Raw genomic sequence first — 18,837 nt, 5'->3', positions numbered from 1 at the left:
AGCTACATAACATGACTATGAAGTTTTCTTAGTTTCCTACAGTGAGCACAAATTTATACAATGAGCACATATTACATATTACTTCTGTAATCGGAAAAAAGACTTAAAAAAAAACATTCATAGCATCTCACCCAAGAAGCCACCTCCTTCAATTTCATCATAACTATTGTGGACCACCATAGATCCATTATTGGTATTTGATGTAATACCTAAGAAAGAAGTTCATTAGCAAGATTTAAATTAGAATGATTATTACAATTTCTGCAAATATCTAAAAATTTCTTTAATATCTAAAATTTTCGATAACTTTCCAAACACCAAATAGTTTAAACCACGGCCTATCAAAAACGTCAAATGTTGAAATAAAAAATTCAAAAAATGCAAGTTTTAAAATATACAAAAGTTTCAAACAACTTAAATGCAGCTTCAGGGAAGGAAAACATGAGTCTTCAGAAAATCTTTTTTCATCTTACATTGTGCCTAAACCAAAGGCCCATATAGCAAGGCTTTAAAACTTAACTCTAGCAAAATAACTTCTAAAAATGATGGTCCTTTGTGTGGAGTTTATAAAATTGTATACTTTCTGAAAGATTTCAGCAGTTGTAAGAGCTGCATTAAAAACCTCTAAGGACCACTACAGATACAAGAAAAAAGTCCTCATGCTTTCTGTTTCTGATTGTGGCAGCCAATAAAGGAATATGGGGGGGAAATTAAAAAAAAACACAAAAACCTCTAAGGAGCAGTACACTATGAAAAAAAAAATCATCATAATCAATACTACTTAAAGAAAGTAAGATTATGAGGATAAAAGACCTTATTTTCAAAATATTTAACCAAGTGGAATCCAAAATTAATATGAAGGTGATATAAATGAATTAAAACAACTGCTTTAAGTCTAGAGAACAACCACTAAAATTAGATTAAAATCTTAACTTGTCTTCTCCCAAAATTGTATAGGATTAATGATAACTGTCATAGACATCTGCTTATGAAGGCTAAAAATGTATTTCCAAGTACCCCTGCTTTTTATGAGCTCTAATTCAGAGGCAGAAGAAACTACATTCAGCAAACAGCATCAGCATTTAGCACCTAAGTACAAAGGTGCTAACTTTAACAAACATACTAACACCAAGTAGGTAAATTTAATGATTTCAATAGTCAGTAACTTCCATCCAACTCTCAGTACCAACTAAGTTTAGCCATAAATTGATACAAAAAAAACCCCATAGTATAACTTTTAGTAGAAACAAACAAAAGCATAGGGCATAATGTGAATTCTTCTTAACTGGTTAGAAATGTAATATTTATTGTAGCTTGATTGTCAAAGTTATAACGTGGCAACCAGTGAGACAATGTCTATTGTTTTGTTACTCATTATTAACACTATTCTTTTCCCTACTTATAATACTTAAAAAAAATATGCTAGAAAAAAATACAAAATGATAATATTGATTACATTCAATAGTATGATATTGGCATTGTTTTTTCTCCTCTTCTGTTTTCCTATTTATACATCTTGCTGCAGTGGTGTTAAAATCATATTTCTTACTTTACAAAAATCTTATTTAATACTTATATTTCAAAGTTACATCCCAAGATTATGCTTTAAAACATTTTACCTATATAAAACTTCAAACTGCTTGTGTATTTGTCTTTTTATTTAGTCTCAAATATTTGTTAATATTTACAGTAACAGTGGCAATCAAAATATTTTTGATGGAAAAGGGTCAAAATTTTAAAAGGAGAGTTCTAACACCATGTCCAGAAAAGCAGGAATTCTTCTCTTGTACATCCCCCAAAGGCACCTAACTTTATAGCCATGATTTTTTTAAAAAAATTTGCACAGCAACAAAAAAAGAAACAAAAAAAAGTTAAGAGCAGTGTTCCCTCATGCTAGTCCACAGCCCAGTATAAGGCAATGGAATTCCTGAGGAACTTTTTGTTTATTTTTATTTATTTATTTATTTATTTTGGCAGCTGACCAGTACAGGGATCAAATTCTGGATCTTGGTGATATCAGCACCATGCTCTAACCAACTGAGATAACCAGCCAGCCCCTAAGGAACTTTTTAAATTCCTGAAGCCCCATCCCTAACCAAAACTAGATTTTCTGGAAAAATATGATTCTAATGCACAGAATTCAGATAACACTCACCTTTCTACCCTAAGTCAAAACTTTAGGACTTGACTTTGTTTTTTGGTTTGCTTACCTTCTTGGTTGATAGCTGAATTAAATGAAGGTGGAGGTACAGCTCTATGTGATGATTTCTGGGGCATGAGGGCCCTTACTGGAGGTATGCCTCCAGTTGGAAGGGGCCCATGAGGAGTTCCTGGTTGAAAAGTAGTAGGCAAAGGTGGATTTGCTAAGGGAGGTGCAGAACCTATGGAAACATTGGTTTTTCACATGTCACTTAAGAACTTAAGATAAAGGCCAAAACCAGCCTTTTACCAAAGCTGAATAACTCCCAAATTTACATTTTAATTATAATCACTGACAAATCACCAGAAATATCTTAACTTCCTATATTTATGACTTTTTCATTTATATGTATACTTTACACATTTCAAACTCTCTACTGCCATGCTTCTTGTCAATTATTAAAACAGTGTAAATATAAAATCAGCATCAAATCACTTCTAGAGTAGATACAATGCCCTATTAATTAATTTTTCATTAGCTGATCACAGAGGTTCAATAGGCCAAGTGAAATATTCTAATGGAAATTAACATGAATAAAATTTCATTATTTTTTTTCCATCTCAGAAGACACACTGGAATAATGTCATTAATTTTATTTTATAATTCTACAATATTCTGTTAATTTTACTAACATAGTCCATTCAATTAACATCCAGTAAGTTTAGAATTAGCTTTCTAAAAATACAAAATATTGTGGTTATTCTAATTTCTCCAAGTTCTATCTCATTTGGCTTTGTTTTATTGGAGTACAACCTATTAAAAAGTGAGACTATAAACTTGGACACTGTTCAATGTTCACTTTATAATAGTTAAATCTAGCTTACCTTCTATACTGGTTTAAATATATTAAGAATACTCTGTAGTCTTAAAAATCAGGAAATGATCCAAAGTTTATATATAAACATTATAAAACACTGCTATCCAGGAGGTTTATAAGTACCTATTAAACCAAACTAAGAATGACAAATTATTTGTCCTTGTATCTCACCAGTATTTCACTGCCCTAATCTTACCATTTTTCTATTTGGAAAATAAGTTCCAACTAGTGTAAAAACAGTTACTCTATGGGAAATTCTTCTATGTGATAATCAAAGGTTCAAAACCCACAACCACCAGTTCTTTCAAGTTAACCACATTGCTTCCACCTTCTCATTAGCCAAAGAGGAGGAGCAAAGTCTGCATAATAGATAAAACACCACTGATAAGTAGGTGCTTTAATTTTTCACAAGACTTTTTTTTTTAAACATCTAAGTTTGTGAGTAAAATAGACAATAAATTTACATATATAAGTCACATATACATTTATATGACTTTATAAAGTCATAAATTTACATATATTATATATAAAATACAGATAACTTGTATTTTATAAAACAAAAGGAATAAATGCAACCAGATACAAAATTTTTCAAAATGCTTCTTCAATACTTTAAAATTCTCCAGGGCCAAATTGAAAATTTATTTTTATTACTGAAACTTACAGCTTCCAACAAGACTAAATCAGTGCCTTGCTGACAATAGTGAAGACAAAAATTACTGCTACTTAACTCCCTTATCAAAGAAGCACTCACACATATTTATGGCAATACAGACAAGTCGAAAAAAACAAAGGGGCAAGGTACATTACCAACTCAGCATGAACAAGAATGTATGATACATTTGGCCACAAAGATGTAACAACCTAATGTTTAACAGAATACAAACTTATAGAAATTCTTTTTATAGATTTTAGAAGAATATTTTTGAGTCCAGAACATGCCACATTTCAAAAAACAGACATTATATTTCAAATTGAATAATTCTTATTTATAACACTAATACCTATAGTTTCAGAATCTGCCTTCTCTGATCCCTAAAGCTAATTAATTTGAGGATGCTAATAGGTGGCCTATTAGAAAAAAAATTCAAGGGTCAGCCCGTGGCTCACTTGGGAGAGTGTGGTGCTGATAACACCAAGGTCATGGGTTCGGATCCCTATATAGTGATGGCCAGTTAGCTCACTTGGGAGAGTGTGGTGCTGACAACACCAAGTCAAGGGTTAAGATCGCCTTACCAGTCATCTTTATAAAAAAAAAAGAAAAGAAAGAAAAATTCAGAAAACTTAATATGTAGACTAGAAACAATATAACTCAGACACTTGGTTTTGATATCAGACTATCAGGTACTTACTATCAGTTATGGGTTAAAAAAAAACAGAAGTAAAAAGTGAAGCATTTATTTTAGGGGTCTCATAAGAAAAAAGAAGGGGAGTCATAGATTTATTTTAGGTTTATTTAATTAGTTTATATATCTTTCTTTCTCCTTTTAAAAAAATTTTTGTTCCTTTATTTTCTTTTTGGCAGTATGTTCCTTTCTTTCATATGGGAACATTCACACATTTCAGCACTTGTTTATGTTTCTCTCACCACATCTGTGCTGGATTCAAGGTGCTCTGTCTGAGGACTTCTGTTATAGCCAAAGAAATTTCAGATTATTGATGACCATGTGCCTTTTTAAACTACATGTATGCTTAAATAGTTTTCAAATAGTACATTTTCAAACTATTTATACTTAGGGCAAATTATTCAAGTCCCACATTTTTTATCTATAAAAGAGATTGCTGTGAAGATTAAATAAAATAACACATTTAAAATTTGGTAGAAGAGAGCAACACCCAGGGTCCTAGGCAGGAGCCAAGGGCAGTACCTGTGCCTGGAAGCAAGGAAGAGAGCATGCCAAAAACACTACTTCCGCATGGGTGACCCACGACAGCCACTGCCACAGCCATGGCTGCCGCAAAAGCAGCTTGATGCCACAGCAATAGCCACAGCCACCATGCAGGTGGCCCGCCACTTGACACAGAGAGATACCAGCAGAGACTGGAAAAAGAAGAGGACATCTCTCTCCTCAAAGCCCACTCCAGAGCAATAGGAGAAGCAACTGCTCCACCAGATGACCAGACCTCAATGTAGAGATACTAGAAATATGAAAACCCAAGAAAATATGGTACTACTAAAAGAATATAGGAATTCTCAAATACCAGATCCTACAGAGCAGGAAACCCTTGAAATGACTGAAAAGGAATTCTGAGCAACAATCTTAAGGAAACTCACTGAGATAAGAGAAGATTCAGTGAGACAACATAATGAAACAAGACAAAAAATCCAGGATATGAAGGAGAAAATTTAAAAAGAGATTAATACCTTAAAAAAGAATGTAGCAGAACTCACAGAACTGAAAGATTCATGCAACAAAATGAAAAACATAACTGATAGCTTAAGCAGCAGGCTAGAATAAGCAGAAGAATTTCTGATATTGAAGATAGTCTTTTCAAAATAACCCAGGTGGACAAAAGAAAAAAGAATTTTAAATAATGAAGAAAATCTAAGAGAGCTAGCAGACAACCTTAAGCACACAAACATTCGAATTATGGGTGTTCCAGAAGGGGAGAAGAAAGGAAAAAGCATAGAAAACCTATTCAATGAAGTAACAATGCAAAACTTCCCAGTTATAGGGAGAGACATGGACCTTCAGATCCAGGAGGCTCAAAGATCCCCAAAGAGATTCAACCAAAAAAGATCCTCTCCAAGACACATTATAGTCAAACTGGCAAAACTCAAAGACAAAGAGAGAATCTTAAAAGAGGGAAGAGAAAAGCGTCAAGTCACCTATAAGGGAGCCCCTATCAGACTAACAGCAGACTTCTCAACAGAAACTCTACAGGCCAGAAGAAACTGGGATGATATATTCAAAATTCTAAAAAAAAAAACCCAAAACCTGACGGTCAATAATACTATACCCAGGGCTGGCCCGTGGCTCACTCAGGAGAGTGTGGTGCTGATAACACCAAGGCCGCGGGTTCGGATCCCATATAGGGATGGCCGGTTTGCTCACTGGTGAGCATGGTGCTGACACCACCAAGTCAAGGGTTAAGATCCCCTGACCGGTCATCTTTAAAAAAAAAAAAAGAATACTATACCCAGCAAGGCTATCCTTCAGAAATGAGGGGAAAACAGTACATTTTCCAGACAAACAAAAACTGTAGGAGTTTGCTACCACATAACCAGTCCTACAAGAAATCCTCAAGGAAATCCTGCATCTGGAATCTGAAAAACAATAATTACTACTACAAATACACTAGAAAGAACAAAACCCAATAGTAGAACAAAAATGCAAATGAGAAAGAGAGAAACTAAAACTTACAACCACAAAAAAACATAATGACAATGTAATAATGTCCTTGCTTTATTTCTGATTTTAGTAATTTTGGTTTTCTCTCTTTTTTTCTTGATCAGTATAAAGGTCTGCAAATTTTGTTGATCTTTTTAAAGAATAAACTTTTGGTTTTGTTGATTTTCTCTATTTGTTCTTTAATTCCCTAGTTCATATATTTCTGTTGTAATCTTTGTTATTTTCTACTTATATTTGCTTTTGGTTTAGTTTGCTCTTCTTTTTCTATTTTCTTGAGGTAGAAGTTCACATTACTGATTTGAGATTTTTCTTATTTTTAATATAGGTGTTTACAAGTATGATTTTCCTCTACACACTACATGAGCCCTACATCCTATAAATTTTGATATGCTGCACTTTGTTTTTCATCTCTAAGTACTCTCTAATTTCCTGTTGTTTATTTTAGGAGAGTGTTGTTTAATTTCCACACATTTGTGAATTTTCTAAATGTCCTTCTGTTATTGTGGTCAGAGAACATGTTTTCTATGATCTTAGTCTTTTTTAAATGTATAAAGACTGGTTTTGTAGCCAACAAATAAAATAAAATAAAATACTGAATGTTAAAGCTGCAAATGTCACAGAGGTCTTGTATGTGCTGTATATGTTTTTTTTGTACTCAATAAATTTTGAGTCTTTTAAAAAATAAAGTTTGGTAGAGTGCTAGAAAATAATAAATGCTAGATAAATGTTGCCTATAATTATTAGCAGTGAGATGAATATTCATTAATTTCAAGTGAGTGATGCTCACACATGGTGTCAAATGAATTACAATAAAAGTAACCTAAAGGATTTTGGTTCTAGCAATTGTGGGTCAGAAGATTTCTACAAAAAAACTTAAGTTTCTACAAGCAGGCTTAATTTGTACAAGGCCAAAATGCATTCGCCAGGCTTTTAACAGTTCCAGCAGTTAACAAGCTAAAAGCCTAATAGTTTCAGCAGTTAACAAGCCAAAAGCCTAATGGAATGTAAGCCATATATAGATACAGAAATACATGAGTTTGGGGCCGGCCCGTGGCTCACTCGGGAGAGTGCGGTGCTGATAACACCAAGGCCACGGGTTCGGATCCCATATATGGATGGCGGGTTCGCTCACTGGTTGAGCGTGGTGCTGACAACACCAAGTCAAGGGTTAAGATCCCCTTACCGGTCATCTTTAAAAAAAAAAAAAAAAAAGAAATACATGAGTTTAAAAAAGGTAACCATTGATATTACATTTCGCTTGGAATTTTTTATTAGTTCATTTCCTTGAGTATGTCTGCTGAGCAGAATCAACCTTCGGATCCTACTACAGAATTTTAAATACTTTCCAAAGTAACACTACTAATGTTGTTAAATGTATAAGACCCTGCTAATTTAATAGCAGGAAAAGAAAAGTGAAATGGTTAAATGAACCTACTTCTGTACCAGACAGGACCAAACACTAAGGTTAAAAAATAAAATGATCAAAGTCAGTCTAAGAATATATACCTTTCTCCCCAGACTGATGTACAGATTCAACACAATCCCTATCAAAACCCCAGCTATTTTTCTTTGCAAAAACTAACAAGCTGACCCTAAAATTCTTATGGAAATGCAAGGGAACCAGGAGAGCCAAAACAATCTTGAAAACAAAAAAGTTTAAGGAGTCACATTTCCCAAACACAAAGGTTATTACAAAGCTACGGTAATCAAGATGTTCAGTACTGGCATAAAAATAGACATATACATCAATGAAATAAAATTCAGGACCCAGATATAAACCCTTAATTTATGATCAACTGATTTTCAACAAAGGTACCAAGACTATTCAATGGGAGAAAGAATATTCTTTTCATCAATTAGTACTAGGACACTGTATATCCACGTGCAAAAGAATGAAGTTGGACCTCTACCTAACACCATACACAAACTCAAGACTGATCAAAGACTAAATGTAAAGACTAACATTATAAAACTCTTAGAAGAAAATATACATATAAATCTTTGTCCACTGCACTGACCACTGATCACAGCTGTGTTCAATAATTCTCCTCACTACAAAAGCGTTGTCTGTTTTGACCCACCCCTCCAGGAACCTGCACAGCTTCTGGGGAAAAAACTGCCTACAGCCATGCCAAAAAGATATCCCAAGCCTCAGATCAAGACCAAAGAGAGACCACAGGGGTTCACATTCAGTTTCCCTAGACTGTAAGATGAAACACAGTTAATAATAATAGTAATGGCCAGTAGTTTCCCTAGACTGTAAGATGAAACACAGTTAATAATAATAGTAATGGCCAGTCCCTAAGGAAGTGGTTCTGCAGGCATACCTGAATCCCTGAAATACCATGGGTGACTGAAAGATACAGAGGAGATACCTTCAAAGGAAAGAAGCATCCATGATTAAGTTATTAGGGTTAACTCAAAGGTTAGAGAAGTAATTTATTTAAATACTAACAATCCAAGGTCAAGGGTTCAGATCTCCCCTACCAGCTAGCCTCCAAAAAATTAAAAATAAAGACTAACAATCATTTTATAAATCAATAGTTTTCTACATGGTTTTAAGGCTTCGTGTATTAATTTGAGAGCTCTCTAACATAGGGGTGGAGCCCCAGATGCGGGGGACCAGTCTACCCTGTCTCCATTCTGGCACCTCGAATCTGTACAGCCACTTTTCTACTGACAATAAATCTGAGCAGCCTCTAAAAAGAAAAAAAAGTATTAATTCAAACATCTAAACAAGCAAAAGTTTCACATTTCTACATTTTAAGCACTCCTGTAAGAACACTACCTGATTTTATGAAGCTGTTTTGAAGTGAAATATCTCCAGAAGAAACATATTGATGATTTGTTGTTAAATTTGTATTCCCAGATACAGTTAGTTGGGATGTTGCAGGAGGACAATGGTTTGTCTGTGATACTGTGGGTGGATAGTTATATTGCCAGTTCAAAGGCGGTGGTAGGTTGGCTCCAGGAAGAAAGCTACCAGAAGGCATTGTTGCAGCAACTGGGTTCTGAGAAGCAGGTAGTGGCATTTGGGGAACAGGACCACTGTAGATTGAAGATGTCACCAGATTAGAAGCCACAGGTGGTCTACTAAGAGTCTGCTCAGATCCCTGAGAACCACCATAGTTAGACTGTCCAGAAACTGGATTCAAAGTCTTTGCTGGTATTAAATGAGGGTAGGATCCTGGAAGCTGGGAATTATATCCTTGGCTCATTGACACTTGTGAAGAAATCCGTGCATTTTGGACAGGACCTTCCAATAAGAGTAGGAAAAATTAGTCTTGCAAACATATATAGAAATACTTTTAAAAATACAGTAAAACAGATTTGATCATTATACAACATATATTCATTGAAACATCAAATTATACCCAATAAACTTGTACAATCACAATGTGTCAATTTAAAAAAATATAGTAAAACATATGGTACTCTTACACTCAGCAATAAAAGACAAATAACCAAATTTAAAAATAAACTAAGGATTTAAGTAGACATTCAAATATATTTCCAAAGAAGATACACAAATGGCTAATAAGCACACGCAAAGACACTCAACATCATTAGTCATTAGAGAAATGCAAATAAGAACTACAATGAGATACCACTCATACACTAGGATGGTTAAAATAAAAAAGATGGACAATAATAAGTGTTGACAAGAATATGGAGAAACTGGAACCCTCATACATTATTACTGGAAATGTAAAATGGTGCAACCATGTTGGAAAACACTCTGACAGTTCCCCAAAATGTTAAACATAGTTATCATATGATCCATCAATTCCACTCCTAGTCTACACTAAAATTTGTAAATCAATGTTCAGAGCAGCATTATTCGTGGTTACATGGGTTGGGGGGAGAGAGTGAGGATTGACTGCTAATAGGAATGGGGTTACTTTCTGGAGTGAAACAAATTCTGAAATTGATAATGATGGTTGCAAAACCCTGTGTGTATAATAAAATCCACTGAATTGTACACTTCAAATGAGTAAATTATATGGTATGTAAATGAAAGAGCTGTTATATCTCAAATGGCTGTTAAAAAAAAAATTCCTAGAATCATCACTTCTACTCAGTAACATACAGCATTTCTGTCCATAAAATTAGACAATAAAAGGAAATAAGATGAATGTTAAATATATATATATGTATAGCACTTATACAAACGTTTCATTTACTTAGACTTTTTACATTTAAAAGATATAAAAAGAAAATATTTATCTTCTAAATATACCTCTTCAATCCATGCAACCAATGTCATCAGCCTAATTTGTATCCTTTCACAAACATATACGAGGGTACTTCAGAAAGTTCATGAAAAGATTCATATTTTCTTCCAATTCCATTTTTCCATGAGCTTGTTGAAGTACCCTTGTATAAGCATGTGTATATTCACAGAGAGGTAGGTTGGGAGGTTACAAAAGCATATATACATAAACTTATGTGTGTGTGTGTGTATATATATATATAAAAGTTGGCGGAGGGAGTTAGTCTATATACATTGCTTTACAAAACAAAATAGACATCCTTCCAGGACAAGAGAAATAGATCCAAATGTATTAACTGCAGCATTGTTTATAACATTAAAAAGTTGGAAATCAATTAAATAACCACCAACAGGGGACTGAATAAATTGTGGATTAGTCACACAATGGACTAATTACCAATAAAATGAATAAACTAAATATGCATCTATAAATAAAGATAAATTACAAAAAGAACATGAAGAGAAAAAAGGAAGCTACAGAGAGATAAGTATGATACATTTTTAATGTCTTTTTATTACGAAAAATTTTAGGCACAAAAACATAAGACTACTTCATGAAGTGTCTCTCAAAAAAATATTGAAATGTTGACTGGAATTGCACTGTATTTACATATTAATTTTGGATTGGTTGATATTTTTATGATACCAAGTCTTTCCATTAAAAAACATGGTATATCTCTCCATTTATTCAAAACTTATTTTGTATCTTCAAATATATCGTGCTTTTTTCAAAAGATGTCTTATATCTTATTTGTTAAATTTCTTGCTAGGTATTTTGTAGCTTGCCACTATGAGTGGAATATTTAATGTCATTTCTGTTTCTAACTAGTTCAAAGAAAAGGCTATAAATTATTCAAAGTACCATAAATGCCCAATTATGAGGTTAAGATTTCTCCCAGACTATTTCTCAAAAAAAGAGGAAGTCATATGAGTCTCTACAAAGATTCTCATTGTACAAGATTGCTTTCTCCTACTGAATCAACTCAATATTTTTCACACCATGGGTAGCAACCCATTAATGAGTCATGAAATCAATATGAGTTGCAAACTACCTTTTTTATTGATGAAATACAAGATAATAGTTAAGAATGGAAAATATCAGAGCACATTACATTTCGTAAGGGCAAATGCGATTGTGTGGTTTCAGTTGTAAATATACACATAAATGAATATATGTACTGGGTCACTATATAAAATATATTCCTTATTTTAGATTACAGTAAAAGTCTAAAATCCATCTGACTAACTTGATGCTCTTGCATTCTCCCTTATCCCTCTATGATGTATTCCTTACACATCCTATTACTTTTTAAAACATGAATCACGGGGCCGGCCCATTGCTCACTTGGGAGAGTGTGGTGCTGATAACACCAAGGACACGGATTCGGATCCCTTGGGATGGCCGGTTAGTTCACTTGGGAGAGCATGGTGTTAACAACACAAAGTGAAGGGTTAAGATCCCCTTACTGGTCATCTTTTATTAAAAAACAAAAACAAACAAACAAAAAAAACATGAATCACATCAACTACCCTACTCTCCGGCTCAACATTTCCAAATCCTTATCATAGATTACAAGACCCTCTATGTCCCTGGCTTCTTTTCTGATTTCATTTCCTACTTTTCTTTCCTTTTTTGGGGGGCAACTGGCTGGTATGGGGATTCGAACCCTTGACTTTGATGTTATCAGCACCATGCTCTACCAAGTGAACTAACCAGTCAGCCCTCTTTCTTTCTTTCTTATATTGGATCTTCATTTTATTTTAATAAAACAGAGCCAGGATAATAATTTTTTTCTGATCTGGAACTCAAGTCTTTCTATTATATCCTGATTCTTTTATTCTATTTGTTTCTTGCTAGCTCCCTAGGCAAATTTTACTATAAAGTTCAATTTATCTGTAAAGTTAGGTTTAATATAGAGTTTGCCTACTCACACAAGCAAGTGGCCAATGTCTTGAACCACAGATTCATTAGATCTATATTTGTTATATTAATCAAACATCGTTTTTCTCTCATTAGGCCCCTCCAGTCCTAAGCTGGTTCTTCCACTTTACTATTAGTTAGTAATACTTGTTCACCTGTGAACACCAATGAATCTTTTTATCTGAGATCTCTAAATCTGGAGAGGTGGCTATGCACTTTGTACTTAAGCCAACTTGGAGCAGATTGCAGTTCCAAACAAACATAACAATCTTGACAATTCTACCATATAATACTTTACCACACAATATAAATGGCTTAATGAATAATGTCCACTGAAGACTGTAAGCCTCTCTTAAATATACACACACACACATATATATATAATAGAACCATTCTTCATTGAATTTAATAAAGGCCTGTGGTAAGGTCACCGTGTCAACTGACATCAGTTATTCCATTTAATGACCAAAAGGCCTTTACTAGCAAGCTATTCAAAGAATTTCCTACTCCTTTCCCTTTCTATTTAGCTCCAGCCACACCCACTTTCTTAATGTTCCTCCAACATGCTAAGTATGCTCCCCCACCTCAGTGTCTTTCACTTTTTACTTTCCAAGAACACTCTTCCCCCAGATAATTTCACTCCATCATTTCATTCAAGTCTCTCAAAAATATTATCTCCTCAAAGAGGCACTGCCTGAACACCATACCTAAAATAGCTCCTCTTTCATTTCTTCCTCTCTGACCCTGCCTTATTTTTCTTTCTAGTGTTTACCTGACAATCATTTAATCAACAGATAGGTACATAAATAGTCTGTATACCTCACAATAACATAAGCTCCATGAAGGTGGGGAATTTCTTTGTTCACTACTATATATCCCCACCACCTAAAACAGTGCCTATCACATATTTGTTACTCAATAAACATTTGTTGAATTAGAGAATAAATGTTACAGCACAATCTCTCTCTTATTTTGAACAATAAAATACTATTTGGAGAAGACAAATTAGTGAGAACTAACTTTAATAGAGGCTAGTTTCAATTGCTATAGTGAACACCTGATGGTATCCCTTAAAATAAAAGTAAAGAAATTATTCCAGCCTCTCCAAAGTAGGACTCCTATCTTCCCTTGCCTTTCTGTCTTAGAGCTGGCTATAAAGAAATCCTCTGACCTACCTTGTCTGATTGTAGGTGACAAGACCCCCATTCCAGAAGGGGTCCTGCCCCATACCCAGGAGGAAGAAATGCTGCACAAAGAAGAGCTGAGAAGAACCTGAGCAAACAGGCCTTGCTGGGTTTCCCCACCCAGTCTTTTAGTGTTAGATCACACCCTTTTTGTCCAATCACATTTCTTTTTCTTTTTCTTTTTTTTTTTTTGTCCTTTTTGTGACCGGCACTCAGCCAGTGAGTGCACCCGCCAGTCCTATATAGGATCCGAACCGGCGGTGGGAGCGTGGCAGCGCTCCCAGCGCCGCACTCTACCAAGTGCGCCACGGGCTCGGCCCTTGTCCAATCACATTTCTACATGGTTGTCCATGCTTTAATCATGCCTACATAATGAAGTTTTCATAAAACCCCAAGAGCACAGGGTTCAGACAGCTTCCAGATGGCTGAACACATGGAAGTTCCTGGAGGGTAGAGCCCCTGGAAGGGCACTGAAGCTCTGCACCCCTTTGCCCATACCTCGCCCTATGCATCTCTTCATCTTTATCCTTTGTAATATCCTTTATAATAAACTGGTAAAAGTGTGTTTCCCTGAGTTCCATGAGCCGCTCAGCAGATTAATCCAACCCAAGAAGAGGGTTATGGGAATCCCAATTTATAGCCAGTTGGTCTGAAGCAGGGTAAAACAACCTGTAGCTTGAGATCGGCATCACAGTGGGGGAGGGGGGAGTCTTGGGGACTGAACCCTCAACCCATGGGATCTGACACTATCTCCAGGTAGACAGTGTCAGAATTGAACTGAATTAGAGGACACCCAGCTGGTGTCTGCTGCAGAACTGCTTGCTTGCTTGATGGTGGAGAAACTCCACACATTGGTTACGGAAATCTGTCTTCTGTGTCGATTACTGTGGTTTCAGAGAAGAAGAAAAAAATGTTTGTTTTTCCCATTCACAAGGACAACTGTTAAACTTGAATGGGGTCTGAGAATTAGATGATAGTAATACATTAATGTTAATATCCTAATTTTGATAGTTATATTGTGGTTATGTAGGAAAACTTTCTTATTTGTAGGAAATAGAAACTAAAATATTTGGGGGTGATGGGACATCATGTTGGCAACTTACTCTCAAATGGCTCTGGGAAAAAAATGTTCTTTATACTGTACTTGCAACCTGCCTATAAAGTCAGGACTGTTCCAAAAAGTTTAAAGCAACAGTAAGTTGATAATAGTGTGGAGACTACAAATCACACCTACTTAACAAATGAGAAAGGCTAATAAAACCTTAGCGGCTTGGGGTAAAACTTTCCAAGAACAGCATTCTTACCCATACTCAGAGTGTCTGGTATATCAAACAACTTAATGAGAAGTGAAAATAATGTACTCTGGAAAACTCTTCTAATAATGACAACATTCATGTCAAAGGTGCATGTGAAAAACCATAATGAAATACCACTTCATACCTTCTAGGGTGGCTATAATAAAAAAGAGTGACAATAACAAGTGTTGACAAGGACAGGGAAAAACTGAAACCCTTATACATTGCTAATGGAAATGTAAAATACTGCAGCCACTTTGGAAAACAGTCTGGCAGTTCCTCAAAATGTTAAACATAGAGTTACCATATGATCCAGCAATTCCACTCCTAGGAATATACATCTGAGAGAATTGGACCATAAAATGGAATAAAGAACTGATACATGGATGAACAACAAACACGGATGAATCTTGAAAATAGTATGGTAAGTTAAAGAAGCCAATCAAAAGACTACATATTATATGATTCTATTCATATAAAATTTACAGAATAGGCACATCTAAAGAGAAAGAAAGTAGATTAGTGGTTGTTTAGGGCTCATGTGTGGGGATATGGGAACCAGTAACTGCCTGCTATTGGGTATGTGGTTTCTTTCAGAGGGTACAAAAATGTTCTAAAATTCAATTTTAGTGATGGTGGCACAAGTATGTGAATATTCTAAAAAAAAAATTGAGTTGTATACTTTAAATGGGTAAATTGAATGTGAGTTATATCTCAATAAAGCTATTTTTAAAAATAAGAAAAGAAAGAGAATAAGTTATACAATTCATATAATAGTTACCTCTAGGAGAGGGAAGGGGTTTTGGGATAAAGAGGAACACAAGGGTTTCAATGGTACTGGTAATACTCTGTTAAACTACGTACATAGGAATTTGTTTTATTATTTCCCTTTAAACTGTACATATGTGTTCTATACATTTTGTGTGTGTGTTTCACAATAAACATTTTTAAAACGAAACAAAAAAGAGCATGTAAAGAGTTTAAATAAAATTATTTCATGAATATAAAAGTAGAAAATTAATGTTTCTAATGACATATTTTTTCAAACCTTTTATATATTAAAAAATATTTTAAATATTACTACACATACATTTTTAAATACAAAGCTTAAAGATGTATGTGTTAGCAAAATAAAACATTAAATATTATAAGTACTCATTTAATTATTTCATCATTATCCCTAAAATTTCATACTTTTAAGTTTGCTGGAAAAAAACTGGGAAGGGGGAATCTTCTCATTGGGAAAATGGAGGATTGCTTTTTTTTAGGGTCATCTTATATTTAAGCAAATACAATATTTCATCCCTATAGGATGCCAAATAGGCTAAGTTTTACTGACAAAAAAAAAATCACCTTAACTTCTTTGGGTACAAAACAAAATCTGTCTCGCCCACAGAGCCTGGCACTGTTCTGACTCAAATACTTGATTTGGTTCCCTCTCCTACTTGACTGTGTTAAAGTAAGTTAAAATGGAGACCTGGCCTGAAGAATCCCTGGGCAGACAAAGCCAGTTAGACCTCCTGAGTGACCTTAACCTTGCTTGATTTGCAAACATAAGCAAAACTTAACTTGGCTTATTTCTTGTAAATACCTATAATAAAGAAAAATAAAACTTAAGGTCAACCAATCAGAAGCCACCAACTACCTTATAGTTACATAACTAGGGACTTTCCAGCCGGATAGACCAAATAAAGCAACCATATAACTGTAACTAATCAAATATTTTCTTTGCTTTAATTCCATGTTTGCCCTATAAAAGTCTTTCTCTTGCATTCTCTTGGTGGAGCCCCATAATCACTTCTGGTTTGGAGCTGTCCAATTCATGAATCACCATTTGCTCAAACATACTCTAAATTTTTATTGTGCCTCAGTTTACTTTTCAACAATGGCTAAGCTAAAATGGAGGGGATTACAAGAGAAAACCAAAGACTGCCAGAATCACAGTCACCTTTCCAAACCGAAAAAAATTTTTAAAAAAAGAAAAAGAAAAAAGAAAATTAGAAAAAGAAAAAGAAACAACATATATATGTATTTTTAAAAAACTGAAAAAAATAAAATTACTAGGACTAAAAGGAACAGTTAAATAAACTTGTACAGCCCTGGCTACTGGCAAGTGCATTGCCTCCACTGAGAACATTTCAGGTTACTTTCTGGACCTTTCTATTTACAATTAGGTTTTTTGTTACTGATCCATTGTCTAAAGACCCTGAAGAAAGCAATAATGTGAATGTGCCATGTTAATCCAATTGAAAAGTGTCTGAACTATTCAATCAGCTCTAAGAGGAGACTAAAAGAATAATAACAAAAACAAATGGTGACCCTGGGTCTGGAATCATTTTAAGATAAGCAGATTAAAAGGTTGGCCCAAAAATTAAAAAAAAAAAAAAAAAAGTAAGTAAATAAAAGGTTGCCCAGAGGAAAAAAGCAACTATTTAGTAGCACCACCAATGAGAAGCTACCAATGAGAATGTTAAACATATATGTTTAGAACCAAGAGAATGTCTTGGGTCCCTGAGGCTGACCTACTCTGAATACACACTGATAATAGCTAAACATAGTGACTATCTTACCAAATACGCAGATTTTAAAAGGTTTCACTTTCCCTAAATTTTACCTACTCAATGTTTATAGAACCCATTTATACAGCCATCTTGAATCCTTCTTTAAATAAGACATGGGGTAAGGAAGAGAGAGAAGCATAAATATATCACTTAACTCTGGCTGATCTCCAAAACATATTACAGGGATATGTTCTGGGAAATTAACTACTTACGATTTCTAAAAATATTTGCTTAGGTGAGGGTACTTCAAAAAGTTTGTGGAGGGGGGCGGGGGGGAGGGAGAAGGGAGGGATGTTTTGGTGATGGGGAGCAATAATCAGCCACAATGTATATCGACAAAATAAAATTAAAAAAAAAAAAAAAAAAGTTTGTGGAAAAATGTAATTAAAAGATAATACAAATATTTCCATGAATTTTTTAAAGACGCCCTGTATATGTATAATTTATCAAACACTAACACGTGAAGTTATAGAATCTGCATATTCCATAGGACCCTGAAGATTCTGGTACTCTGAGAAACTCCTGACTTAGAGCAGCAAAGCAACTTGTCCTAAATCATACTGCTAGTCAACATAGTTTACTGAACTCCTAGTCATAGTCTATATATTCTAACTCAATAGTACAGTGTATATTCAATCTCTGGGACTTACTATAAAAAACTATCTAAAAGAATATCATAAATCCTGTGCAATCAACTTCCTAATGGTACAAGGTCACTCTATATGAAATGTATATAGAAAGAGGCATTATAGTGATTAAGAGCACAGACTAGAACAACTACCTGAGATCAAATTCTGACCTTCACATTTAATAACTGTTTGTCCTTGAGCAAGATATTTAACCTCTCTAGACCTCAGTTTCCTCATGTATATATGGGAACAGGAATAGAACCTACATTATAGGGTTGATATATATATATGGTAAGCAGAAAAATGGCCCCCCAAGATGTCCATATCCTAATCTCTGGAACCATATTAGGTGACACAGCAAAGGAGAATTAAAGTTGCAGATAGAATATAAGCTGCTAATCAACTGACCTTGAAATGGGAAGATTATTATACATTATGAGGATATACCGAATGTAACCACAAGTTTGAAAGAGGGAGGCAGTAGAGTCAGGGTCAGTGATGCTATGTGAGAAGGACTCAACAAGCCATTGCTGGCTTTGAAGATGGAGGAGGGCCAGGAGCCAAAGAAGTAGGACATCCTGCAGGAAAGCAGTGCAGCTCTGAT

At 34.6% G+C, this 18,837-nt stretch overlaps 1 protein-coding gene across 5 annotated transcripts in view; it reads right to left on the bottom strand.

Moving 5' to 3' along the window:
• Positions 1-18,837, bottom strand: part of SEC24A (SEC24 homolog A, COPII coat complex component) — an 85,959-nt gene that overhangs the window by 57,208 nt on the left and 9,914 nt on the right. For 2 of the 5 annotated variants that reach the window (XM_063084612.1, XM_063084608.1), the window contains exons 2-4: positions 9,159-9,626; positions 2,211-2,381; positions 132-209 (exon numbers count right to left, since the gene is read on the bottom strand). In XM_063084612.1, the coding sequence (XP_062940682.1) occupies positions 132-209; positions 2,211-2,381; positions 9,159-9,626 (717 nt within the window). The remainder of the gene's footprint in view (positions 1-131; positions 210-2,210; positions 2,382-9,158; positions 9,627-18,837) is intronic. The other 3 variants (XM_063084618.1, XM_063084621.1, XM_063084626.1) reach the window with 3 other exon arrangements.

Source organism: Cynocephalus volans, chromosome 2, assembly GCF_027409185.1.
Source record: "Cynocephalus volans isolate mCynVol1 chromosome 2, mCynVol1.pri, whole genome shotgun sequence".
Classification (NCBI taxonomy): domain Eukaryota; kingdom Metazoa; phylum Chordata; class Mammalia; order Dermoptera; family Cynocephalidae; genus Cynocephalus; species Cynocephalus volans.
Note: the sequence above shows the minus strand (reverse complement) of the source record. Positions and strands in the feature narration are given on the sequence as shown.